The sequence below is a fragment of the Equus asinus genome, chromosome 17, assembly GCF_041296235.1.
Source record: "Equus asinus isolate D_3611 breed Donkey chromosome 17, EquAss-T2T_v2, whole genome shotgun sequence".
NCBI lineage: Eukaryota > Metazoa > Chordata > Mammalia > Perissodactyla > Equidae > Equus > Equus asinus.
In genome coordinates this window covers 45,830,044-45,857,086 of record NC_091806.1, presented here as the reverse complement: position 1 = coordinate 45,857,086, position 27,043 = coordinate 45,830,044, and the positions used below count along the sequence as shown (strand labels likewise).

The 27,043-nt window shown below is 49.9% G+C and overlaps 2 protein-coding genes across 8 annotated transcripts in view; both read left to right on the top strand.

The window, feature by feature from the left end:
- CPT1A (carnitine palmitoyltransferase 1A) overlaps positions 1-8,175 on the top strand; it is a 63,881-nt gene extending 55,706 nt beyond the window's left edge. For all 7 annotated transcript variants that reach the window (XM_070488327.1, XM_044761967.2, XM_044761968.2 and 4 more), the window contains exons 15-19: positions 2,208-2,342; positions 3,618-3,770; positions 4,466-4,579; positions 5,075-5,167; positions 5,900-8,175. In XM_070488327.1, coding sequence (XP_070344428.1) covers positions 2,208-2,342; positions 3,618-3,770; positions 4,466-4,579; positions 5,075-5,167; positions 5,900-5,995 — 591 coding nt within the window. In that variant the 3' untranslated portion in view covers positions 5,996-8,175. The remainder of the gene's footprint in view (positions 1-2,207; positions 2,343-3,617; positions 3,771-4,465; positions 4,580-5,074; positions 5,168-5,899) is intronic.
- Positions 8,176-12,207: 4,032 nt separating this feature from the next.
- The window catches only part of TESMIN (testis expressed metallothionein like protein), a 38,620-nt gene continuing 23,784 nt past the window's right edge, over positions 12,208-27,043 (top strand). The window contains exons 1-4 of the mRNA XM_070488326.1: positions 12,208-12,306; positions 12,575-13,040; positions 15,720-15,878; positions 23,802-23,893. Coding sequence (XP_070344427.1) covers positions 12,600-13,040; positions 15,720-15,878; positions 23,802-23,893 — 692 coding nt within the window. The 5' untranslated portion in view covers positions 12,208-12,306; positions 12,575-12,599. The remainder of the gene's footprint in view (positions 12,307-12,574; positions 13,041-15,719; positions 15,879-23,801; positions 23,894-27,043) is intronic.

Genomic DNA, 27,043 nt, shown 5'->3' with positions numbered 1-27,043 from the left:
GCCACGGCCCCGGTGTGCAGGGGACTGCGTTCTCACGCCGTGCGTGTTCGTATCTTTAAAGATTTTGTCTTTTGATCCTGCTCCTTAGAAACTGGCGATGTTTTGGCGGAGGCGAGCGGCCGCTCTCCCGACAGCGACAGCGGCAGGTTGTGGCAGGTTAGGTGGGGCTGCAGGCGTAACCCAGCTTGGCTCTGCGACGGGACTCTGAGCATGCTAATACTGAGTGCATTTGCCAAGAGGTTTTTTCAGACAGTTATTTTAAAAATTGTAGGTGTAATGCATGATTGTGTTGACCACTTACACAGTTAAAATTTGACGTTGGCAAGTTGACTTCAGATCAATCATTGCATCGTATATACCAAGTTAACCTTTATTAAATGACTACAATACCGAATATATCCTGTTTCCTTGCCTCCTCCCCACTCCGCCCTCCCCTCCACTTCCTCATGAGCCCCTTTGAAACATCTGTAACCTGGGAGCCTGTAGGCAGTTCTCTGAGAGGCACATTGGATAAATACCCCGGGACCCCTGCTTTCGTGGGGTTGAATGAGGAGGTGGAGCCCTCTTGGGCCCCATCCGAGGGAAATGTAATGACTGATGTGTCAAAGAGGAGTGTCGTGAGTTGTGGTGCTTCCGGCTGGTGGCACCGTGGAAGCCTTCAGCGGGGAGCATCGGAGGCTGGGGTGGCCGTCATCGCAGTGTGCTCCCCCAGACCTCCGGGCCTGGGACCTCACCCTGTGGCCTGCTCACTTCCTCGCTTTATGTGCAGGCCAGGCAGGGATGGCGAATGTGACATCACCCCCAGCCCATGGGGAGGGAAAGAGCCCCTCGAGGCCATTCATGGGTCTGGACTGCACCCCCCCCCAGAAGTTCAGCCTTGCCTCTGGCACCCCCTCCTGGTTTTCCTTAACAGTATCGGCCTGTCGAAGAGTGTCCTGTGTCACCCTGGGGTCGCCAAGACCCGAATGCCCAGAGAGATGTTGTCTGGTCAGGAATCATTTGGGGCCACAAACTTTCCCGCCTATCACTTTCCCGTCCATACTGGGCACCTGGTCATCTTGCTGGCCTGGTGGCTGTGGGCACCCCCTGGGGCAGTTAGCAGATGACTCCCCGCCATTCACTCCCTCCGACTCTGTCTCTGTCCTCCACCTGGAGCCCTTGCTCTGCCGTCATCTCATCACCTCCAGGGTCTCACCTCCGGGCGCCACCAGCCCTCCTGTCATTCCAGCCCCCTTCTGGTCCCTGATGCCTGTGTTCCTGTGCCCCATCAGGGCCTCCACGCTTCTTTCCGTCTGCCCATCCTGCCTCCTGCTTCTCCTTCCTGGGCGTGGATTCCATGGCCTGTGGCCATCACCCCGACCTCTGCCCCGCGGCCCCGAGCACAGCCGAACTGCCCCCAACTCAGTGCCGCTCTTCACCTGCTTCCATCCTCTACCCGAGAGGTCGGCGTGGTCGGAGAAAAACCCCGCACTGCCGGCTCGTCTCACTTCATGAATGAGCACTGACTCTGGCGGGCCCCGAAGTGCCCATTACACACCCCGTGTCTCTGACTTCCAGCACCTCCCCCGATCCTCCTCCCAGCAGGCCACCTTTCTTCTGGTTTCACTGAGAAATGAGAATGTTCTGAAGGGAGCTCCCATGTGCTCCCCCACGGCTGTTGCCTCCTGCTTTATCTTCCCTCTGTCCCGGGGGGCACTGTCTGGGCTTCAGGCTCTGGACACCCGCCCACTTCCCGCCCACCTGGGGAAGGGCATTCCTCCTGATCCATCCCCTCTCTTGAAGCACCGGTCTCTCTACTGGGTCATTCTCACCATCATCTAAAGGTGATGGAATATCTCCCATCAACTCCTCGTGTCTTTAAATAGTCTCAGACTCCTGCCTGCAGATCTCCTTGCCGTGTACCGTTTTCCTTCCATAACCGTGTTGTGCTCGGGTAGGTGTGTGAAACTCAGGAAATTGTGTCGTGGCATCCGTTGTATCTGAAAACGCAAACCTGGGTAACCCAGAAGCTGACCCCCCAGCCCTCTCCAAAGCTAACGACGTCTCCATCTGCCTGCTGCTTAACCCCGTGTAAAAACTGACGACGACTAAAAACTCAGGTGGACGATGAAGTCTGCTTTTCCTTGCTGATCTTTACCAATCCCTCCTTCAGCTTTAGAGGTCATCCGCATGCCCTGCCTTGTATGAAAATGCTTTTCCTTTCCCAGGACATGGGCAAATTTTGCCTCACCTACGAGGCCTCGATGACCCGGCTCTTCCGGGAGGGGAGGACGGAGACTGTGCGTTCCTGTTCCTCTGAGTCTTGCAGCTTTGTGCTCGCCATGGTGGACCCCACCCAGACGGTAATGTGCGGCCAGGCTGGGAGAACCCTGCTTTTCCTAAAATGACTCTTCTCCGGTGAAACCCTGGGCATCCCTTCTTCTCCAGTGGCTCCGTGTGCAGCTCCTCCTTTCCTCGATCCCTTTTGAAGGAATAGAAAGTGGTAGAAGGCAGTTGTTGGGACATACACAGAGGTTAATGCTCGTGTCTGTTCTCCATCATTGTGTAGCTTGTGCAAATCAGATTATGCTTCCTAAGAGCCTTTAAATTCGACAGTACAGGACACAACCAGTGAATAAAGGGATTGGAGCTAGGTGCAGAGCCGTACAGGTAGTTGGCGGCCAGGTGAGAAACCAGTGACCATCCCCTGGGAGCCTTGCGCTTGGGTTACTCAAGTGCTGCCCACGCTGACAGCCCCCAGCAGGCTCAGGGCCCCGGGTGTTTGAAAATCCCAGCTGTGGGCCGTGAAGTATTATCAGTTTGTTGTCATAGGTAAAGGGACAGAGATTCGGATGAATTCGGCCCACTGCTGGGCCACACAGCTAGGGAGTGGCCGAGGCCAGATGGTGCCCCTGTCTGCCTGACCCAGAACACAGGCGCTCACTGCTGATGACGGGGGAAAACTTTGTTCTGGAAAGGCTTCAGTTCTGTAGGAGGACATCAGTGGGGATGGTGACAGATGACTCTGGTTTAGCATTAGCTGCCTTCAAAAATAGCCTTGAAGACCAGGTCTCGAGTGGGTGGGTGAAAGCCTGGACGGGCGTCCACTTAGAGGGTGTGGCGCTTCCCTCATTCTATCATGGTCGCAACAGAACCCAGAAGAACCTGAAGCAGGCTTTTCGGGTCAGATTTAAAGGCCCAGAAGTGCTGTTTCAGCAGAGTTGCAACCAGACCACTGTAGAGGATTATTTAAGGCCCGCAGTAACGTCACGGTTAACTGAAAGGGGCAGAGCTTCATTGCCCGACAATGAATTGCCGGCTCCAGCTTTCTCACCTGATCAGCGATCTCATTTGTGTAAAAGGTGAAATGAGGCTGCACATAGGACCCCAAAAGTGCTTCTCCAACAACCAGTCCCCCCGCAGCTTCCAAGTGACACCATTCGCAGCGTGAATCTGGGGAGGGGGCGGTTGGTCCATGGGGCTTCTTGTCAGGTCACCTTGGCAACCGCCCAGCGCGTGTCTCCCGGACACCCCCAGTTCCCTGCTGTGGGACCACTGGAGAGAGGGGCCCGTCACCTTCCTCTTGGAGCTGAGATCCGTACTGCGTGACTTGAAACTTCCCATCCTTCATGATTTAGGTGAAACAGAAGCTCAGATTGTTCAAGATCGCATCTGAGAAACATCAGCATCTGTACCGCCTTGCGATGACCGGCTCTGGGATCGACCGCCATCTCTTCTGCCTTTATGTGGTGTCCAAGTACCTGGCCGTCGACTCCCCTTTCCTTAAGGAGGTGAGGCCCGTCTCCCCGCGGCAGCTCACCCAGTTTATTGGCTAAACCAAAACTCGGTGAGTCAGTACAGCCTTGCAGATGGGGACTGGGGTAACCAATGGGTCTTTGGGCTCAACTGTCATCACGATGGAGAATTTGAGCTTTGGTTCTTCATCCCCCCGGCACACTTTGCTTCCGATTCCCCCACTTGACATACATAACCTCCAGAGCACAGGTAATAGTAAAGTGTACTAAAATAATTGGGAAGTGACGAACTCTCTGAGTATTTCTCACCTTCATTTTTATTATAGTGTATTTAATTTGAAGTTTACAAAATTTAACTTTTAATGATGGCTGTGTTGAATAAGCAGCTTGAAAAATTCCTGAAATATTAGCAGTCGGCTCCCGGGAGCTGGTACCAGCCTGCTCCAGCACACCACGGCCTCCGTTCCAAATCTTACTTAATGCATCCGCCACCTTTTCTGCCGGGGAAGCCGATAGGTGGGTGGCCCTCCAGTCCAGGTGCCGTCACCTGCTCTACCCATCTCTGCACACGTGCTGCCCCGAGCCAGCGATGCCCTTCAGGACCCCTGGTGTCTGAAAGAGTCCAAAGACCAAGCAAGCCTTGTCTTGTCTCCCACCGGGGCTCCTTAGGGACAGAAGGGGCTGGGATTGGAAGAAGTGTCATTGGGACATTTCCCTGTTTTCCTCATCAGGTCTTATCTGAGCCTTGGAGATTGTCCACCAGCCAGACCCCTCAGCAGCAGGTGGAGCTGTTTGACTTGGAGAGGAATCCGGAGTACGTGTCCAGCGGAGGGGGCTTCGGACCGGTGAGTGACCGGGCGTCGATGTCCGCAGAGCTATGAGTTCCCACGGACAGGATGTGCCCGTCCCCTCCACTGTAGGCCTGTCTCCGTTCTGAGTGCCCCTCATTACCTTGGCGGTGCGCCCCTTTAAAAGCATTCCTGCTGATTCTTCAGACAGATGTTAGTGGCAGTCTTTTTTTTTTTTTTTTAAAGATTTTATTTTTTTCCTTTTTCTCCCCAAAGCCCCCCGGTATATAGTTGTATATTCTTCCTTGTGGGTCCTTCTAGTTGTGGCATGTGGGACGCCGCCTCAGTGTGGCTTGATGAGCGGTACCATGTCCGCGCCCAGGATTCGAACCAACGAAACACCGGGCCGCCTGCGGCGGAGCGCGCGAACTTAACCACTCGGCCACGGGGCCAGCCCCCATAGTGGCAGTCTTGTATTGAGAACGTTAGAAGGTCCCCTCTTCTCCTCATCCCGTTTTCCAAGGTTAGATTAAAAACCACTTTGTTCCGTAGGTTGCCGACGATGGTTACGGCGTGTCGTACATTCTCGTGGGAGAGAACCTCATCAATTTCCACATATCTTCCAAGTTCTCCAGCCCTGAGACGGTGAGTCCAAAACGAAGTTCCCCTTTCTAAAGATGGGGTGTTTTTACTGTTTTCTTTTTAAGGGGAGCACATCTTTAATTTGACAGAAAATTTCCAAGTGATTTTATACTTCTCCTTGGTTTGGATGTGTTCAAATAAGTGAATTTTAAAATCCTCTTAAGCTAGTTTTAAAGATATTATCTTCCTTGCTTGAAAATGTTTATCCTTGCTCATAGCAGTGCTTTTGAAACTTAATATTGGCGTCTTTGTGGAACGTTCAGACTCTGGAATGTTCGAGGGTGGACGAAGATTGGTGTTCACACGCTAAGAAATACGCATAAGTGACAAAGCAGGGGCTCTGCAGTGTTCTTTGTGAATGGAACACACGACCTCCTTCCTAGCGTGGCACACTTAATCCTTATTTATATTCTCTCCTTCACATTGTACGTCGCCCGACAAGCAATGCCAAGTTCACCATTAACAGAGAAGTTTGGGGTGCATCCACTTACTGTGTTTTCTGTAATGCACTGATAGGGGAAGCCTCAAATCAAAAGCACATAGACTGTTATCTCTGTTAACTTTCACCTTTTCTCCAGAATGTCTAACTTTTAATGCTCAGGCCGTGAAGTCCAAGCTTAGAGAACTGGTAAAAAAGGAATGTTAGTTCTTTGAGTCAGATTACAAGTGAAAAGGCTTGAAATGCGGGAATTGCCATGTCGTAATGTGTTTCTGCCTTTTGTTTTGAAATGAAAGGATTCTCATCGCTTTGGGAAGCACCTGAAACAAGCAATGAACGACATCATGGCCCTGTTTGGGTTCAGCTCCAATTCCAGAAAGGAATTCCATTAGAGCTACCGTGAAGGAAAATGAGCTCTCCGGAGAAAAACCAAATGCAAAATAGCTCTTAATCCTGATTGTAGTTCAGGTTGAAAAATTGCTCAAAAAAACTCAAAAGTTTTCCTTCCATCCAGGGTTGGGTGTTTTTGTTTTTTCTAGAACAGCAGGCTCCACCTCGTGAAGTATGACCCTGCTACTTCTGGGCAGGTCCTAACCCTGGGAACATTTGCTGAAGCCCCCAAAAGTCTTTGCATCGACATGTGGTTATTAAGGGATTAAAATATGGTTGCGCTAATTAAGGGATTAGTGGGGTTGTGACTTTGCACGCCTTGGAAATGAAAATGGCACGCTTCCTCGGTGGCCACTGAATCCGTGGTCCTTATGGGCATTTAATTTCATCAGAGCAACATAAACTTTTGTTCAGAGAGAAGAGCGTTGTTCACGTTGGAGAGGTTAACACTTACAGCTGACGCTCACGTGATATGCTAAAGAAAATGCTGTGCTTTTGGAAACATTTTCGTCTGTGTGGGTAACTCTGTCATCGTCTAGTTTGCTAGGGTGTGTCTGTCTCTCCATGTTTGAAGCAAGTAGTAGGACACATCTTTAGTTTCACTGACCTTGCAAGTCTTGAAAACCCAGTGCCTTAAAAACGGAAGGCCCTAAATGTAAGGGGGGGCCCGTATGAAAGGTTTATTTTATAAAGTCTTCAGGTGGAATCGAGGGTGTCTTACTCCCTTCTCACTTTACTGAGTGAATAACCCTAAATAAGCATTTTCCTGTCATTTCCCTACCCCTAGAAAGACCAGTTTCCTTGTGAAGGCAGCTAGGCTGGTTTCCCCCATCAGACTGCCTTCCTTTCATGATCGCGCTACAAAAGAAAGAATGGGTGTGTGTCAGAAATGGAGAGCGAGGGATGTAATGATCAAATATTATGTATCTGGAGCAGTCACTGAAGAGTGGAATAGAACATGTGCCTCAGGATTACCGCTTACCCAAACTGATGGCAAGGAGAGCAGGACATTTGCCACTAAGAAGGGAGCAAAACTTGACAAAAGGGAAGAGTGACCTCAAAATGGTCAGGAGGGTCAGCTCCGGTACGCCAGGAGGACTGCTTTCTCATCCCACACGGGAGAGGCAAGACTAACTCTTGTTTCCAAAGGAGCTGGAGGTAGCTGGAAACAGTATGCTGGGCCGTCTCAGTGACCGACTGGAACGTCACAAATGATGGGTGCTAGGTTTAACCCAGCCTACCCTTTTGATGGGAGTGCCTTTATGGAAGGAGTGTGGTTGACCAAAAAGCAATTATGCACTGAATCGTCTTCAGTATTTAATGTAAAAATAAAGGATCATGGAATGAAATGCCCACTGCCTCTGGGCTGTAATGACAAGTGTAGCTGTCCCTTTTTTAAATTGCGTATTTATTTTTCTGACCACTTTGTTGGGCTTGCCTGTAAGAGTTCTGCACTCCAATGATACGATGACGAGGCTGGGCTCTGGGAGCAGAGAACAGGTGCTTGGGGCAGAGCACATGTGTATTTTATTTTTGTATATGTTGTAATGTAAAAATCCCACCTCAATGGGCCAAAGATTTTTTTTTTCTCTTAAAAGCAAGAAGAAATGAAAACAGACAAAAAAGCAAAAAGGAAAACCAACAACTACAGTAATAAACCGCCCCCTGCCCCCCCGCCCCGTTCACCTGTGGTGATATAGTCAAGGAGGGGGGGTGGGGATAGCCTGCTCTGCTCCGCCAGGCGTGGCTGCCTGTCAACGCTAGCATCAGTTGCTATCAGAGCCACCTAAATCGTGCACTGTGGACCCCTGACAAGTCTGTATTACCTAGCATTCACACGTGAATTCGAGTGTAGACGTGTCAGCACTCAAACATATTTGGGCTTATCTCTCAGGTTTTAAATGTTTTCAGATGTAATTGTTGCAAATCAGTGCAGTTATCAATGCAATTTTATACTCCTTAAAAGAAGGAAGAGTGGGTTTTTATTGTACTTGTCAAAAGGAGGAGGTAAGAGTATTATGTATTTAATTTAATTTGGAACAAGCCATAGTGTCAACGGAGCTGTGGTTTGAATTTGTTATCTTGGACTGTCCATTGCATGTAAATACAATATGCTCTTTTTGATGTAAATCTTAGAAATGCAGTATGAATGTTATCATTAATAAAAACATTAATCCTGGTCTACCACAGTATTAGTTTCTGTCCCTTTTCTTACACTAATAAGGAGATTATAGAAGTCAGGCTCAGGCACTTGGGACAAGAAAGCAAATTTGCCTGTCATTTTACCTCAAAATCAGTTTATTTGGGGGGCTGGCCCTGTGGCCGAGTGGTTAAGTTCACGTGCTCCACTGCAGGCGGCCCAGTGTTTCGTTGGTTCGAATCCTGGGCGCGGACATGGCACTGCTCATCAAACCACACTGAGGCGGCGTCCCACATGCCACAACTAGAAGGACCCACAACAAAGAATATACAACTATGTACCAGGGGGCTTTGGGGAGAAAAAGGAAAAAATAAAATCTTTTTTTTAAAAAAAAAAAAATCAGTTTATTTGGGAATAGCCAAAAGAATGCTATGGTGAACCATAGGCAAATCCAGCAACCAAAGGAGGGGAGCTGCTTTTATAGAGAAAAAGGAGGAGTGGGAGGGGCTGTGCTAACAAAAGGCCATTGGGGCAAAGTAACAGTTCAGGGCCAAAATGGCTTATCATTGGCTGAGCTGTGGCATTTCTCATTGGCTGAGCTGCAGCATTTCTCATTGGTTGGGCTGTTGCCCTGGTGAGAAAAATCATCCTTCAGTAATAAAGTAGTTTTACTTCCTGTGGAAGGTGCGACTTCACTCTCTTCCTGTTTGGTGTAATTGACAGTGTGTGTGATGAATGTGAGAGCTCCCTCGCAGGCCTTCCTGACTCCAGTTTAGTTAAGGTTTCTTCTATTAATTTCCACAGGACAAAGGTGGGACCAAGATATGCAGAAATGGCCTTGGGTTGGCCAGAGATTCATTGACCTGATGATGGAGGGGAAGCTGCTAAGGAGGGCTGTGAATTTTCACTCTATATTCATTTATTCATCCTCTCCCTTGTCCCAGTGCCCTAAAACAGTACATAGTAGGTGGTCAGATATCTTAAATGAATGCATAAATTTGGTTTTCTCAACAGTTCTTAGTGAGCGCCTACTGTGCGCCAAGCTCTGTCTAGGCCATGGGAGTACAGCTGGGACGCCCACCAGGTCCTGGTCGTCATGGAGATCAGATTCCAGGGGAAGAGGTAGAGACCCAGTGGAAGGATCTTGTGTTCCAAGGCAGATAAGAAGATCCTGTGTGTGCGCAAGCGTGCGTGAGTGTGTTGGGGGGGGTATGAGTGGGAAGAAGAGTAGTTGGCACAGGAAGAAGGCTGATTTACAGATGGGTTTGAGAGTTTGAGCTGAGACCTGAATGACAAGACAGGCGGCTTTGGCCCATGCAGCATGTTCAGAAGAGTGTCTAGAAGCAAGCATGACAGAGTTTCCAGGCCTTTGATTCTGACCAGCTTGGTGACTCACACAGTGCCGGGCAGGCCAGACACGATGCCTGACACATGGGAGCTGCCCCATGTTTGCTAACAAATGAGAAGTACAGGCCTTGTGGGTTGAAGTGCTTGCTCAGGCTATTCAGGCCTTTGACTGCTCTTCTCTGGCGTCTGCGATTTGTATTAGTCGCCTTCTAGATCCCTATAGTTTGGGGAGTCCAAGCTGTACTCTCATTCCTGCTCCCGAGCTCAACTAAGTTAACACAATGGGATTATTCCAGCCATAAAGTTAGAGTAAAGCTGTCTACACACACGTGCACAAACCCCCCCCCGCCCCCGATCCAAGGGACCTTATAGTGATCCCCTCTTTGAAAGGCAGCATGATTGGGGATGGCACAGTGCTAAAGCATAGGAGGGTTTACGTATTGTGTAATTAAAGGAAAAAGCTATCCTAATTTTAATCTGAAGAAGCCACCGGAGCTTTCTATGGAGTCCTGCCCCACAGGTCACAGGCACACAGGAAGTGAATTCTCTAAGAGGTGGACTTCATTTCCAGGGTGTTTGTAATGAACTGGTTGCTGGGAATATATATATATATATGGGTTTTTTTTAAGATTTTATTTTTTTCCTTTTTCTCCCCAAAGCCCCCCGGTACATAGTTGTATATTCTTAGTTGTGGGTCCTTCTAGTTGTGGCATGTGGGACGCCGCCTCAGGGTGGCTTGATGAGCGGTGCCATGTCCGCACCCAGGATTCGAACCGACAAAACCCTGGGCCACCGCAGTGGAGCACGGGAACTTAACCACTCGGCCACGGGACCGGCCCCCGGGAATATATTTTAAGTTGTTCACATGGCAGGAAGATTCCCACAGTGAGAACATAGTTACATTTTGTTCTTTTAAAGTCAACTTTTAATGTCCCAGAATAATTTTTTACATAAGAAAGTCCTAGCACACTTAAGGCTGTGCCTTAAATTTAGGACTTCTCAAGGCTGGCCCATGGCCAAGTGGTTAAGTTTGTGTGCTCTGTTTCAGCTGCCGGGGTTCACTGGTTCGGACCTACGAACTGCTTATCAAGGCACACTGTGGCAGCGTCCTACGTAGAAGAACTAGAATGAGCTACAACTAGGATATGCCATCACGTACTGGGGCTTTGGGGAGGAAAAAAAGAGGAAGATTGGCAACAGATGTTAGCTCAAGGTCAATCTTTGAAAAAAAGAAAAATTTGGAATTTTCAACTGCAAAATTTTCTTGGGATTTCTTGAATGCTAAAGTGTACAGCTAAATAGTAGCACAGAGTGTTGCTGTCTTTTTTTTTTTAAGATTTTTAAAAAAAATTTTTATTTTTCCTTTTTCTCCCCAAAGCCCCCTGGTACATAGTTATGTATTTTTAGTTGTCACTCCTTCTGGTTGTGCTATGTGGGATGCCGCCTCCGCATGGCTTGATGAGTGGTGCCATGTCCACGCCCAGGATCTGAACCCTCCAAACCCTGGGCCACTGAAGCAGAGCGCAGGAACTTAACCACTCGGCCACGGGATAGCCCCTGTTGCTGTGGCTTGGTTACTACTGTTTGACTTAGAAAAGTATTTACTTCTTAAAAAATGGGCGAGAAAGCTGTTTTACATATTTATTTTACCAAAACAATTGCGCATGGAAACAGGGTACCTGTGAGTCTCTGTATCCCCAGAAATCCACCCCATCCCAGAATACCGACTTGCAGGTCACAGCCATGACCCTAAATAAACTTTCACCTCGTTTCTTGATGAAGTGGTGTTGACTTCTGCTTCTATGAAAGGTGGATTTAGCTCACTCCCCACCCAAAGTTTGTGTTACACTAGTGTTAGTTGCATTTGTTAATTGCAGGTCTTGACCGAGTGCCCCTCACCCCAAACATGCGTCGTCAGGGTTGGTTGTCTATATTACGCTGGGGACGCCCAGTTTTCACTTACGCATCCCAAGCTTGCGCACCACGGATCTGAAGTGTGTGCTAGGGCAGAATTTGCAAGTGCAGGCGCCTGGCCCTCCAGCGGTGCTCCCTGGCTGGGCTCTGAACGCAGAAAAAAATGCATTTTAAAGACTAAGGTCAGAAGTCAAACTAGGGCGTCCCACACAGCGCCGCCTCAGACTGGTCCGGGGTCCTCAGTTTCCCCACCTGAGCCTGGAGTTGCTGATCCTGGGAGTGTCGTTCTCCGCCCACTTCCCCTCAATGGCCGTCCCCTGGCCCCCGCCCCATGCCCCTGCTCCTCGTGCGCCCAAGCTCACTGTCACAGTCCTCCTCCCGGTCCCTGCTTATCCCACTCCCTCGCCCCTGACCCATCTAACCTCACGGCCTCACCCGACACTCTCTCGCGCCTCCGCCCCGCCCCTGACCCCGCCCCATTCCCCGCCCCCTCCGTGCTCCCCAGCCTCCGCCCCGCCCCTGACCCCGCCCTATTCCCCGCCCCCTCCGTGCTCCCCCGCCTCCGCCTCACCCCCTGACCCCGCCCCAGGCTCCACAACCTCGCGCGCCTCCGCCCCGCCCCTGACCCCGCCCCGTTCCCCTCCCCCTCGGAGCTTCCCCGCCTCCGCCCCGCCCCCGCCCTATTCCCCACCCACCCAGCGCGCTCCGCCTCCGTGGCTCCCCAGGCCCCGCCCACTACCCGCCCCGCCTCGCGCCCTGGCCCCGCCCCGCCTCGCGCCCTGGCCCCGCCCCTCGCGCCCTGGCCCCGCCCCGCTCCCCGGCCCCGCCCCTTCCCCAACCGCCAACGGCCGCGCGCGTGGGCCGTCCCGCGGCTCCCCGCATCCTCGGCGCTCCGACTGCCGGGCGGCGCAGGTGTGTCCGGCTGAGGAGGCCCGAGACCCGGGCCGTTGGCGGCTCTCCCAGCGGCCTGGGCCGGCCTGGGGTCTGCAGGCGCGGGGGCGCCGGCGGGGCCCCTGGTCAGCCTCGAGGGGGCGGTGGGAGCCCCTGGTCAGCCCTCTGGCCGGCGAGACCCTCGGGGGGCGGGGCGGGGCGGCGGCGGGACCCTCGGGGGCGGGGCGGGGCGGGGCGGGGCGGCGGCGGGACCCCCGGGGGCGCCGCCTGAGCCGCCGCGTCGTTGCAGGTGCGCCCCCCGCGGCCCCGGAGACATGGACGAGGCGGCGCTACTGGGCGCGCTGCCGGGTCCCGCGGCCGAGCTGGCGACCGACCTCTTCGGCGCGGAGAGCGCGTTCGCCTCGGAAAACGTGGCCCCGAAAGGCTGGGCGGCGGCGGCGACGCCCGAAGAGGACGCGCTGCGCGTGTTCCCGGACGCGTACCTGGGCCCGGCCGACCCGCGCGCGCCGGGCGCCGCCGCAGACAGCGCGGGGCCGGCGGAGCTGCCGGGCGGCCGGGAGGGCGAGGAGCTGCTGGGGGCGCTGCCCGAGCTCGCCCCGCTGGACGACGCCGCGCTGCCCGCCGGGCCGCCGCCGCACGCCTACAGCGTCCACCTGCTGTCCTCGCTGCTGGCCCCGGCCCGCGGCCCCGCCGTCCTGCCCCTGGGCGCCTGGGCCCGCGAAGGAGCCGCGCCGCCCGGCGCCCGCCTGATTCCAGTAAGCTCCAGCTGGGCCGTGGGCACGCACCCCTCTCTGTCCCCTGCAGAGGGGAGCGGCGACACGGATGCCCTCCCCGAGGGGGCGTGTGTCCTGTGTCCGCAGCATCCCTCGTCGGTCGGAAGGACTCCTTCCAAACGGGGCGCCTCCCTCTGGCACCCGAGGCGCATGTCTGCAGGTGAATTACGTCCTGGGTTCCTGGGTCCAGCCTGGCCTGACCCTGCACACAGCAGACAACACAAGATGGAAACTGAGGAAGTGTCTTAACGCACGCCCTGTTGCTGTCGCTCCCTTTAGGAGAGACGCCCTCTTGACGTTAGAGCAACGAGGGCCTGGGAACCGAGTGCGGCCTGCTTGGTTCCCCTGTGCTTGCCTTGCACATTTTATCCCTTTAGAGTCCTAAGGCCCGCAAGGACTCACAGCTCATCCCTGTGTTGGGTGAGCCCGGAAATCAAGATGTTAGAACTTCGAGCACGTGTAATATAAATCAGGGCAAATTCCTGCCAGCTCTCAGCTGACTGCCCTCCTTTGCTTGGATAACCGCCGGTCATTTTCTGCTCTGTTCTTGCTGAAACTAAACAAATCAGTTTTTTAACTGATCTTAAGGAAGTGTGTGCTGTCCCCCCCAGAAAGTTCTAGTTTGGAAAACTAGGGTACATGACTAGTAAGTTATGAGTTAAGCCTTTGTGAAGCCGTCTGAGTCGGTGTTGAGGTGGCCAGAGCCTGGCTTTGCACGTCGGCTTCTGCTTTCTGGTTTTCTGTGAGTGGAATGACTGCTCCTTGGTCATTACACTGATGGGGCCTCTGCCGTCCCCTCAGATTGACTCAGAGGAGCCGTGGGATGCATCTAGTGCCACGAGCCTTCACCCAGGCGGAGGTCTTCCTCAGAACCTCCTTCAGATGGCTTGAAATGTTAGACTCTCCGTTTTGCTCCCAGGCCAAAGCTGTGTCCCGGCACCTGTCGCTCCCAGCACGGCTCCCTTCCTGCACAAGGCGGACTCGGGAGCGGTCACCAGAGCAGGAGGGGCACTGGGTCATGTTAAAGCAGTCAACTTCTCTTTCAGTGTAATCCAAATTTGACAGAATGCTGGTTTCACGAAATAAAGGAGAGCCTATCTGGGGATACTTCTTTGCTTTTTTGAATTTTTATTGAGTATTTCCTAGTTCATGAATAAAATGAAAAAGATTCAGCATGGACATGTTTCTCATTTGAACAGAATGGAATAATGTTTCAGTAAATATTCAAGGTGAATTGCTAATTTCCTTTTACTAGAAATTCATTTCCACATATTGACCTTTGTGTATATCCATTCTGTAAAAATAAGATTTTACAGTAGCCTAAGTGGTTCAGAGGTTACTTGTATGGGGCTGAGGAACCAATGTATTTACTGTATAAACATTTGTCCGTTACAGGGAGATAAGTTAAATCTAAACTTTGATGACATGTGCATGGCAAGTTCCCCAAGCAGAAAGGAGAAAATTAAAAATTTTTTATATTTCTATAAAATTTGAAATAATAAAGCTATAATTTGAAATATAGCTAAACTTTCCTCTGTCTCCTTAAAGGTTTATACCTAGGTGCTAGTCTACTGTGCTAAGTAGTTTGCCAGTTCATGATAATTAGTATCTGATTGGGTTCTAGATTTTATTGTTAGACGGTCTCCAAGTTTGACTCAACACCCACACTTTGAAAGATACTTATCTGTGCTGTCTTTATCTGAGGTCTTTAGAATGTCACCTTAGAGTCACCGGTCTCTTATGAAGGACTTTGTGGCCTGCCTCCTGTCCTTTTGGACAGGCGGAGGTTAAGGAGCGGGGAGGGACGATGCAAACAGTGCGGGTTGACTGCTGTTTCCCGATCCTCCTTACGTTCCTATCAAAGTTTAAAAAGAAGCATCCCAATTGTAAAACCCTCAACTCTGGTGGTAATTTTTTTTAACCATTGAGACTTTTTAGTTTTTTTCTTTAATTGCATTGATTTTCAGTAATATCATTGGTGTTTCTCCCTATTTTTGCTCATTTTGCTAGCATGTCGTTGACAGTTGTTGCAGAGGAAAGCTTAAAAATTAAGTTGGCAGTTATTTCCTACCCTCACTGTTTCATATTAACTGTTGTCCTACTGTTCAGTCAGGAAAGTTCTACTGTTTAATTATAAATGTTGCTATAAATACGTTATAAGTTACATTGTAAATATTGCTAAAACATCAACAAGGATTTCAGGCTGCTTGAGGGAAAAGCAGAACAATTGACTAGAGCGTATAAGCTAATGAGCATGCTCTGAGCACGGTGATGGGGTTCAGCATCTCAGGTGAGGTTACGGAAGGTCCTGCCAGGCTGTGGCCCCGTTAGAGTAGGGGGCTGTCCAGCAGCCCGAGGGGCACCTGACCGACCCAGGAATCTTCTCAGTCACTTATGCTGTTCTTGAAACAACGTGAGCGCCACATCGAAATCACATCCCCACACCTTGTGGGCAGTAGTTTCTATCCGCAGGATCCTCAGCCCCCAGTGAGGCTGTCAGGCGCCCTGTTGCCCTGTAGGGAGAACAGTAGGAGGAGAGGCACTGAGGGCAAAGGGCTCTTGACCTGAAAAACGTGACTTCTACTGAGAACTTTCTCTGTTACCCAGCCGCAAAACCCAGTGTCCACAGTGGGATCTCTAAAGTGCCAATTGCTTTTTCAGGTTGAAATAAAGGAAGCAGGTGGTACTCTCACAAGTAACAATCCGGAGGAAGCGACTTTTCAGAACCCTGTTGCCCCGGAACCCTGTTGCAAGTTGCCATCATCACAAGAAGCAGAGGATGCCTCTGGCTGCGCTCATAAGAAGGACGCCAACCCAATGGTAACCGTGCCAGAGGAAATGTGTCTGCTGACGCTGTAGTAAATGTCTGCCCCTCACCGTTACTAAGGCAACAGTAATCGCAATTTCAGGCATTGTTTTTCTTTCTGCTTACTTGTTGAATCAACATTTTTGGTTGTCTCATCTATCAAAAGAGGAGCCTAATTTAGAGCCTTTCTAATGTTCCTTTCACCGCTGAGATGCTCATTTCTACTTAATCTTGGCAAATCAAACAAAGATTAGGACGTTGCTGTATTCTTTAAGGAGACTGGCCACAAGTCACATCGGTCATTGTAGACCCAAGTGGGCCCGGGGTGGGGTGGCCTGCTGCGCTGTGCGGTCGGCACGTTGGTGAGAGGGCGAGCTGCGGGCAGAGCCTGCCTCCCTTCTGGCTGCCTCCAGTTCCTAATCACAAAACTAGAAGTCATCACTAACATCTGCGGCTCATGCAATAGTTCTGCATGTTTGTAATTTCATTTAATCCTCCCATCAACTCTCTAGGGCAGGCATTATTTTTATTTCCAGACAGAGATGTTGCAAGGGCTGCTTGTAAGTGGTACGTCTAAGACTCCGGGTCTAGGGGTGAGGACTGGATGGAGGGGAGTCAGGGATTCTGGCCCCAAGCACTCCTTTAGCAAGGAGTCCAAAGAACACATGAGTGCCCTTCCCACAGCAGCTCTGTGATCCGAGAAAGGAGGCCTTAGCTCGAAGGCGTCTACTTGCGCTAGGAAATGCTTGCGCGTGAGCTCAGCACGAGCTTTGACCCAGCCCCTCTGTCTGTGGTTCTCCTCAGGCCCACGGGTTTGGAGAGCAGAGCTTTTCCAGGACATGTGGACCAGGGGAGCGGATTAAGATCACTCCCAATTATGCCCGACTCCTGAGGAATGTCAGCACACTCCCAGGAGGGGGCCAGAGCCCAGGATCGTGCCGTAGACAGAGGCCTGGAGAGCCCGTGCTGAGCCTTTGTCTCAGTTTAGTGCGTGTGCATGGCGGGGGGCGGGGGGGGTGGTTTATAATTTTATCCTCCAAATACAAATAAAATTCCAACCAAACGTGGGTGCTGGCCTCTTATCATTGGATGAGCTGAAGCCTGGCCCAGTGATCAGCACTTTATCAGCATAGGCTGTGTGTGTCTTATTTTGGTAACATGATGGCTAGGAAACCCAAAGGCAACCTGAAGGCAGGAACCACAGCTTTTCTTGCCTTTCTGTTCTGGCCTTGCACGGGCTGCACGCAGTGAGGGCTCCATCTCTGCTCTGCTTGACTGTGTGATTGACTGATGGACTCACTCAGCTCGCTGAGGACATCTTTGTGGTCGGAATCCCGTAGGTGATCTGAGAGTGCTAGTCAGGCCCAAGAAGCCTGGCATGGCTTCTTAGAATTTTCCAATTCTTGGATTAATGTTTCTAAGCTGTCCTTATAGAAAGTAAAATTAATGGACATAAAACAAAATCTCACCTGTTAAGTAAAAGTGTGTGTGTGTGGCAGGAGAGAGCTGTCATAAAATTAAAGATCATTCTAAGTGTGTGGCCAGCTACAGAGAGGGCGTCAGGGGCACGAAGTCTTTCTTAGAGTTAACCAGGTCTAACCGAGGCTGGGCTTCGGCGCCTGCTCTCGCAGCTCCTGGAGACTGGAGTGTGAGGCCAGGGGAAGGAAGCTCTGCGCAGGCTCACCTGGTCCGTACCCTGAACCTCCAGGGTCAGACACCTGGAAGAAAGGCGTCAGCAGCAACTGCTGTCGGTGCACTGAACACAGCTCACGAAACATTTCCCAGGGCAGTTTCTGCCCTGTGGTCCCTCCAGAGACCGTGTTATTGTAGAGTAAAGAAATCGAGACCAGGGCTGGCCCAGTGGCGTGGTGGTGAAGTTCGTGTGCTCTGTTTCTGTGGTTTGGGGTTCATGGGTTTGGATCCCGGGCATGGACCTACACACCGCTCGCTCATCAAGCCATGCTGTGGCGGCATCCCACATATAGAGTAGAGAAAGGCTGGCACAGATGTTAGCTCAGCGACAATCTTCCTCAGCAAAAAGAGGAGGATTGGCAATAGATGTTAGCTCAGGGCCAATCTTCCTCACAAAAAAAGAAAAGAAAGAAAAGAAATTGAGAACAGATTTATAGTTAGCCATTTCCCATTAAAACTTAAATTCTGGATTAAAGCTGTTTTGTCAGATTTAAGTTTATTTAGGTTCATATTACTGGATATCTTTTAACAATGAAACCTGATCATTATTTTTCATTTTAGGTGATATGTCAGTTGAAAGGGGGTACACAAATGCTGTGTATAGACAATTCTGGCACGAGCGAACTAAAAGCACTTCATTTGGTTCCTCAGTATCAAGACCAAAATAATTATCTACAGTCAGGTACAGAGTAAATTAATAAAAAAATTACGTCATATATTATATGTAAGTTGGTAAGCAAATATGTTTGGCTTTGTATATAGGGTAAAAGTGAAATAGGCAGTTAGGGTGTGGACTAGGCAGTTCGGCAGACTTCATAGCCCGTATCAGTGAGCTAAGAAGAGGAAAAATGTGTCTTTATAGACTCCCTCGTGGCCATTGTATTGACGATGGCAAATTCCTGTCCTCTGCTTCCGCCAGCTGCGGAGAGCTGCGTGACCTATCCGGGAACGATTCACACCACCAGGGGGTGCCGAGGGTGCCTGGTCTGAAACATCAGCCTTTACCGGGTTGGGTGGGGGTGGGCTATTCAGGTGTGGTGTGAACTACATAAATTTTAATACAAACATTTCCATGTAGTCACTGCAAACTATCACTCTGCTTTACTCGCCGTGAGTTCTGAAATAATTTGATCAAACGCTGAGTTGTCTGACATTCATTTCCTCAGAAACTTCTGTAAACTGGCACAATAACACTAAGTGACCTGGAAGAACTCGCTGATCCTGAAATGCCTTGTGAATAAAGATTAAATGACATGGTGTTAGGATCGTGTTTACAAAAGTTAGACACTTATTCTTGAAAACTGGGCATCTCTATGTGAACTATATACATAATCATGCTACTTTAAATCTTGAGTTAATTGGAATATTTCATTATCAGACGATTCACTGACCTTGTCAGTAATTTAGATCAATATTAAATCCAGATGTCGTTTCAGTGGCCCTTTGGAGTCCAGGGCAAAAACAGAGGGTGTGACTCCTGTCCCACCCTGATGGTCTGTCTACCCAGGGACAGATAAAATGCCTTCAAGACATTTACTCTTCTATGATGCAGAAGCAGGGTTGGGGTTTTGGCCCAAAGCCCTTTGCACGACACCAGCCCTGGATTTTCTGGCTCCATTCCATGCAGGTCAGAGTGGCATCTGGTCCTATACACAGGCAGGGAGGGGCTCTCTCCTAATTCCCTTCCTCCTGGCAGGTGACAAAATCCTGATGCTTTTAGATCCACAGAAGGAGAGGGCTAATATAATGCTCTCCAAACCTATTTCCTTGTCATATAATCATAACCTTCCCCCCCACCCAGTCTCCTTTGTTACACTGTGTACGTATTAAATATCACCGTCAAATAGAAGTATCCTGTTACCTGAGTCTCAAGGTAACATCGCTCAAAGGCTGCGTAGGCCTGGAGCAGGAAGTGTGTTCAGCTCATGGGCAATTCAGGAGACTGAGGAACGTTTCTCCTTGCATTTGGATCACAAACACCGAGGGTCACAGGGCCCTTAGGGTCTCAGGAAGGGTTTTCACGGCAGCCTTAAGCCAAAGAAATACCTATCAGTTCCAGTCGTTGAGAAATTTGGTCAAAATAGCCTAGTGAGTATTTACATCCTAACAACTTAGTAACCATTTGAAAAAAGAATACATTTACAGTGAAAGCAGTTCACGTGGTGTCCAACAGATGGCGCTGTGCTGTCTTTGAAAATGTAAAGCGTCCAGTGGCCCCCTGGCATTTCCAGCCGTGCTCCAGCGCCACGGGACACAGTTTGGGAGCCCAGGCACTAGTAACATCTTTTAGCATAGTAGACTATCCCTGGAGGCTCGAGTTAAGGAGCTTCATGACAAAGAAAAAGAATGCAACACGTAAAAAAATAAATTGACCCAAAAGGTTCTATAGATCAAAAAACATAAATAGGATCAAGATAAGTTTAAATGACTTTGCACAAAATAAATCCATGATACATGATATTTTTGTGCTTTCTTCCATGTGCAATGGAAGAGGAATTAATATGTGCTATTAATTGTCTTCCTTACAGATGTCCCTAAACCAATGACTACTTTAGTAGGAAGATTTTTGCCAGTACCAGCAAAATTAAATCTCATTACACAACAAGTGAGTCATTGTTTTAATAAAAAAAGATACAATTGGGCATTATTGTTTCTTGAAATTTCGATTGTCAAAGTTGGTATTACTCAGGAAATATAATTTATCCTCCACTTAAAAATCAACAGGGAGACACTTGCCAAGTATTCAACACCTTCACTGTGTCAGGTGCTGTGGGAGGAGTGGAGTGAACCTAAGACACGGTTCTCTGCCACCTCTGAGAAACTGTTGCCCTTTCCTACGGCCTCCAGTCCATCGTTCTGCCCCGCTGGCTGAACGTGTCCTCGGTGGACCTACCGGCAGCACATGCCACCCGCTTGGTCTAGAACACCCCTCACCTTCCTCGGTGTCATGGAAATGCTTTTCAAAAGTTGAAAGTGCTTTGATTGTTACACCATAATATGCCTATGTTAAATGTTAACTATAAGACAAATGTCCTTTCACTGAGTCTTAATCTAAAATGTCACCTCCCCAGAAGAGCCTTTCTTGACTCCCCAGTGTAGCCTGTCCCTGTCGCAGCTCCTGTTTCGTTCTCTGTGCGGCACTGTCGTTGTCTCGCAGTTTTTGGGTTGGGTGGTTGGTTGGTTTGCATTCACCCACAGGAGTGCCAGCTCCATAAGCGTGGATACCTGTGAGTCTCATTTGTCTTTGTGGACTGAGAACTGGGACAAAGCCTGGCACGTAAAGGGCACTCACTCCCCCTTCAGCTGGGCGGGCGCTGGTCTGAGCACGTGGGTTACGTCCAAGAGCTAACGCTGAGTGAGCCCCCCAGAACAAACACACAAGTCTGCCCTCCCGCAGCTTACATCTTAGTGCGGGAGACAGACAATAAGCGCAGCTAATAAAGAAGTAAATTAGAATGTTTGCTAGGACAGCAGAGGATGGGCGCTGGGAGATGGGGCTTCAGTGGGGAGGAAGGCAGGTTGCAAGTTTCAACAGGGTGGTCGCAGTTGGCTCCACTGAGAAGGTGACACTTGAGTAGAGTCTTGAAAGAGAAGGGGGAGTGAGCCATGTGAATATCACATGGAAGAACATTCCAGACCGGGGCAGCACAGCACACAGTCACATCTGCTGGGAGGCAGTGAGCAGGCCAGCGGAGCTGGGGTGGAGTGAGCAAGAAGTAGGAGGGAGGCAGTCAAAGGAGGGGAAGGGCTGTGGCTTTCGCTCTGCCTGAAAGGGGGCTGGCGCGAAGGAGGGGCAAGGCGAGAGCGGGCGAGCCTGCTGTTGCAGTAACCTGGGTGAGATGATGGGGCTCAGGCCGGCGGTGGAGTGGAGGTGGCGAGAAACAGCTTGTCGGGACACTTGGAAGCCTGAGCCAGCGGGGGCTGGGTGTGGAATGTAAGAGAAAGAGTGGAGTCAAGGAGGGCCCCGAGGGTTTCAGTCTGAGCAAGTGGAAAGATGGAGCGTCCATCAAGAGATGAGACAGTGCAGGTTTTGGGAGGGGACCAGGAGTTCCGTGTGGAATATTAAATTTGAGATGTCTGCTAGGCATTCAAGGGCGCTGTCGTGTGGGAGCAGGTGTGTGAGTCTGGAGTTCAGGGCAAGGAGGGTCTGGACTGGAGGGAGGGAGTCACCAGCGTATAGATGGTGTTTAGCCGCGAGACCAGAGGCGATCTCTGAGGCGGTGGGTGTCAATATTTGCCGAGAGAGTAAATAAATGTTTCTCAAATGATGCATTAGCCAGGAGGGGAGAGAGTATGAATCAGGGCGGGAGGTGATGCAGTCCCAGGCCTGATGCTGGCGGCGCCCGATGTGGAGTCTCTGCTGAGACTGCGTGTGAGCCTCTTTCCTCCCGGCCTCCTCCTCGCCGTGGGCTTTCCTTCTCTCTTTGAGCCCCAGTCAGAAAGGCACACACTGGACTCGCTCTTCCACCTCGAAGATCTTGCACTAGAAATGCCCCTTTGGACCACAGCCTCCTTTCTTTCCACCTTCTCCCCATCTTTCCTTGGCTGTGTTTGTTCTTGTCCCCATTTTGGTTCCCCCTGACTTCTTACCCAGTGGGCCTCGGGGCAGTTATGTTAGTAATGCCTTTGCTGCGCCCCTAGAACCCTTTGCTCCCTTGCCAACCCCCAGTTCTGCATATTCTTTAGAGCCTCGCTCCTCAAAGTGGGGTGCATGGACTAGGAGCATGGGCATCACCCGGGAGCCTGTGAGAAATGCAGGGTCTCAGGCCCCCCCGGACTCGCTGAGGCGGGACCTGCATTTCAGTGAGATCTCCCGGTGATGGGCTGAGCAGCACCGTCTTAGAGTCACTTTCTTCACTCCTAGGTGGCCAGACATGGCTGAGGAAAGTCATGGATCCCAGTATAATGTCACCCTAGGTTTTCTCCTACATAGTACTCAAAAGACATTTCCTTTTCTCTGCTTTACTTTGGGGCTAAATAAGCAAAGGGAAAAAGAGAAATTGTACCTGGTTTATGCAAAGAATTGCCTCAACCCCGAGAACTGCAAAACCCTTTCTCCAAATGAATGCAGAACTCTGCGCGCTGCCACTTGGAGACGTCAGCCTAACGATTAGGTGTCTGGGTGGCTGTGACAGAAACACAGTTGCAGCGACTTGTCAACACTTCCCTCCTGTAAACTGGGTGAGAGGAGAGCAAGCCCCGGCTCCTGGCCGGATCGAGAGAGCGGGCTCCTGGGGGTCACACTCCCCGGGGGACTCAGCAGCATTTGTGAGGAGGGACGTGGACCCTGGGTGGTTCTCAGTCTTCGAGGCACAACAGACAGTGATTACACACCATTTAAAAAGAGGCAGGAGAGAGAAAGTGAACAGGATGAATAAAATGTTGTTTTCCCAAGACTATATCTCTTAAACAAAGCTTATTTTTAAATTTCAAGTTTTCAGGGGCGGAAGGGACAAGGCTAGGATGTTTAACTCTGATGTATGCAAATAATCTCAAAACCAAAATTTATCCAATACATTTGATGTCTTCAAGCTTCTGATAAGAGGAAAATCAGATCTGTGGTGATTTTGCTACCCTTTCCTTTCCCCGTGAATGCCCTCTGTGAGCCCTGCTAATGAGCAATGTAAAGAAAAATAAGTGAGAAAGCAGAGGACGTGGATAATGCAGAGATCACGACTTTGCTTCTGAATTTGTTCAAATTGACTACAAAATACTTTCGTGAACAGATGACAAAGTAATGTTTGCCAATCAGGCTTCAGATAGCAAGATCTCTTATGTTATACTAAGAATATAATGATAATTAACGTTTTTAGTTTACAGAAATTTGTAATTCATTTCAGAATTTGTAGTTCATAAAAATGAAAAAGATGTCCATTACAATGTCCCTGGATAGCCACCTGACAGCTGTGCATATTGCTGGCCAGGTTGTTGGTGGCTTGGCCCTGCATCTGTCACCCATTTATTTCCCTCTTTGTCCACACGGTCGTGGCATCTAGTCCACACCGTTCTCACCCCCGGGCATGTCATGGCTAGGCTCCCCCAACTACTGCTGAAAAGCCTTGCCTGGAGCCTGCTCAGTGTTAGTGGAATCGTCTGGTAACGAGGCCCAGATGTCATTGTACAGGGATTGTGATGTGAACCTCTAGAAGAAAAAGAATCATTTTTATCTGTGGCTAGGGGCTGATGGGATGGGACTTTTAAAACATGTCCTGATTCCAAATATGCTTGTCTTTGACTTTATACAGCTTGACAATGGAGCTTTGCCAACCATAGCCAATGGGTCTGCTTTGCCCTCTGGATCAGCTCTTCCAGGACCACCAAAAATAACGTTGGCTGGGTAAGGATTAAAAGCAATTAATTGTCACTTACTTTAAGAGTTTAAGAGGCTCTTGGGTACATTTGTGATTTTCTTCTAAGTTATAAAATTAGCTTTACCTGCAAGCTTCATGCCTTTTAAAAATATTATGTTTTACATTAAGCAGTGTGACTGCGCATGTCTGGTTTGTTGTCCCTTACGGGCTGGTCTGTAAGCTTCCACTCTGTCCGCTGTGCTGTGTCAGCGTTTCAGAGGCTCGAGCCATTCCTAGCTCTGTCTTGGTTTCACGTTGGCTTAAACTGAGCTGTTCTATTTCTTTTTTGCTGTCATCAGCGTAAGTAATGGCATGGCAGTCAGTTAACATCGGTGGTGGTGTGCGTGTGCCTGCGTGGGCTGCCTCTGCCCGCTGCCTTCCCTGCTAGGTCCTCTCACGCCCTATGGCAGGTGCCACGGCACACCGTCTCCAGGTGGACGTGAACTGCACTTCTCTGGGACCTCGTCTTGCCATTTTAAAGTCATTCTATAATTGTAACTAATTAAACTAACAAAGCTGGTTGAAACTCTTTGTGGAGTTGACATTCAAGTATTAACAGCGGACTGGTAGCCCTTCCGTTCGTTGAGCCCTTTAGTTGGTTATGGAGATCAATGTATTCCTGCCTCCAAGAGTTTTGGGCACAAAACCTAATGCAGTCGTCCGTCCCAGGTCCCGGAAGAAGTCAGGTCAAGCAGTTTACAAAGTGCACACTGTGGCCTCAGTGCCTTCTAGGCTCTTGCCATGGTCTGCCGCCCAGCGCATCTTCACTGTGGCTTTGGTAAGTGTGAGCAGGTTGTTTGGGGGCAGTGTGGAAGGCAGTGTGGACCACTCGGTGGAGTTCGGAGACATACATTCAAGCAGCGCTTTCCCCGCCGCATGGTCCCTGGAGGGGCCGGCCGCTCATGGGATTCGCTGCTTCGGTTTCAGCAGCTGGTCTTCCAGCTGGTTCTAACACTGTGCCACGCCACCTGATGACTCCACACTGATTTCACGGAGTAAGAGAGCACAGAGCCGTTCTCCATGCTTCACTCTCTTGGCGTGATGGATTGGTAAGGATACGGTTGCTATTACTGTAATCGATCCTATCATCGTGGCCTTTAATGTTTCTGGACAAAACGAAAACGATGTAAGCAGCTTCTAGATTCTGCTGGTAGCATTGCAGCTTCGGGTACACAGTGTGACCTGAGACATTATGATCCTGAAGACAGTTACTTTATCTTTCCTGTGACCGGGAAGCATCTGGCCGACAGTGGCGCACCACCGTGTGCCTTAGCAGAGCGCTCAAGGGAGGGAGCTTGGTGCTTCTCCTTTGTTTCTAGTGTTCCTTCTCGCAGCTGTGGTGCCATCTGAGGTTTCTCTGTGGTCAGCTGATGTGGGTTTTCACGGAGGAGTGTAGCGAGGGGTTTCATTGCCATCTGTTTCTTCCTTTTCCCTCCTCCTCCCCTCCCCCCCCCCCCCCAGTCTCTGCTAGGTTTTCTCAAGTGGTCACATATTTCTTTATTTTGAAGTAACCGTGCAGGTCATAAAATATTTTTCTGTTGTAAATGATGTGCCAGGAACAACGTGTGCTTTGTGCTTGTATATTTTTGCGGCAAATGATTACTTGATGTGCTGTCATTCCCTTGAGTCAGCCCTGATGGTTGTTGTGGCACCATCCGCAGTACTGAGGTGCGGGCGTCTCCACCAGTCTGTTATTGTGGGAAGGAGTGGCCAGAAAGCTGGTCGCCGGCTGTTTCATTCTGTTTGAGTTCCCAGTCGTGACTAATCTGCTGGATCTCTTCACCTCTCAGACACTTCCTAGCCTCTTTTTGACTTCCACAGTTCACAAGGTCAAGCTAGGTCTGAAGACGTCGGAAAGGAAACCGTCAGCACAATAGGGCTCAAACGTTGCTAAGCTAACTCGTAGCTGACACAGAGGTGGGTCAGCTTGGGCCTGATGGCCAGCTGCCCGTGGGGGTGATTTCATCCAGTCATTATTCTTTAGAGTTGAATGAGGGCCTGGCTAACTTATTAACTAGCTTATCATATTAATAAAACCCTTTAATAAAAACTCGTGTCCTGTCACTCCGTATAGCGTTAGTAATCTGATTATCAATCAGGTATAAACGTGAATTCTGATACGTTGTTTGTGCTATTGTTTTGGTAACATAATGAACGTTATAACATAGAATATTCAAGAGTCTGCTGCTCTGGAAATTTTTCCTTAAAGCTGAGGTCATATCTCACTGTGGACCAGTTTATCTATAATGCTTTTCTGAGGCAGAGTTGCCCAGCTCTCTTCTCGCCTTCTAATTTTCAGATTGGCTTAGAGGGTGGTTAAATACCATTAGAGCCGTGGACGTTTTTTCCCACTTTCCATTACAATCAACTTGTCCCCTGCTGTCCCCTCCACACTCTGTGCTCAGCACTAATGTGATATCTTTGCTCATGCTGTCATTTCAACTGACCGAGAATAAAAACCCTCGCCATCTTGAAAGTCAATGTCAAGCTCTACCTCCTTCAAAAGTATTTTGTTTTAACTTCTTCCATCTCTGAATTTGATACCATTTACAGTCAGTATCAAACAGCTTGACAGTTGCTTATATAGCATCTTCTGTTCTCTAACGTTTCAATTGTATGTATCTCATGTCCCGAATTATTTGGTGGATTCCTTCAGCACAGGCACTGTAAATTTAAACAATGTATTTTTTTGATGTTCCCTGAAGCCCTTATCACAGAGCTGGCCACATGATGATCCCTTAGTAAATGCCTGTTGGCATCTTCCTGACACCGTAGATACTCATTGAACTATACTCTCTCCTTCCACAATTACGGCAGGTCACCACTGGAATGTCCCCATGTGTCCCCACCCTGTTTTTAAAGGAAAGAGTTTTCATTCCTCTGGACAGGCCGTGCCAGGCCACCCTGGGCCCATTGCAGGGGCAGGACTGAAGTGGCTGAGGCCGGAGCAGTGACGTGGTATCCACACCCCTCCTCTCATAGCCCATGTCTGATCCAGGATGGACAGGCCATGGGCTGGGACAGCCAGAGCTGCCACCTCTGGGCACCCACGGGGACAGAAAGCTGCAACTCCCCTTCTATAAGGGGAAAAGTAAACTCGATGAGTAAGAAATGAATATAGCATTCAGTGGCATAGT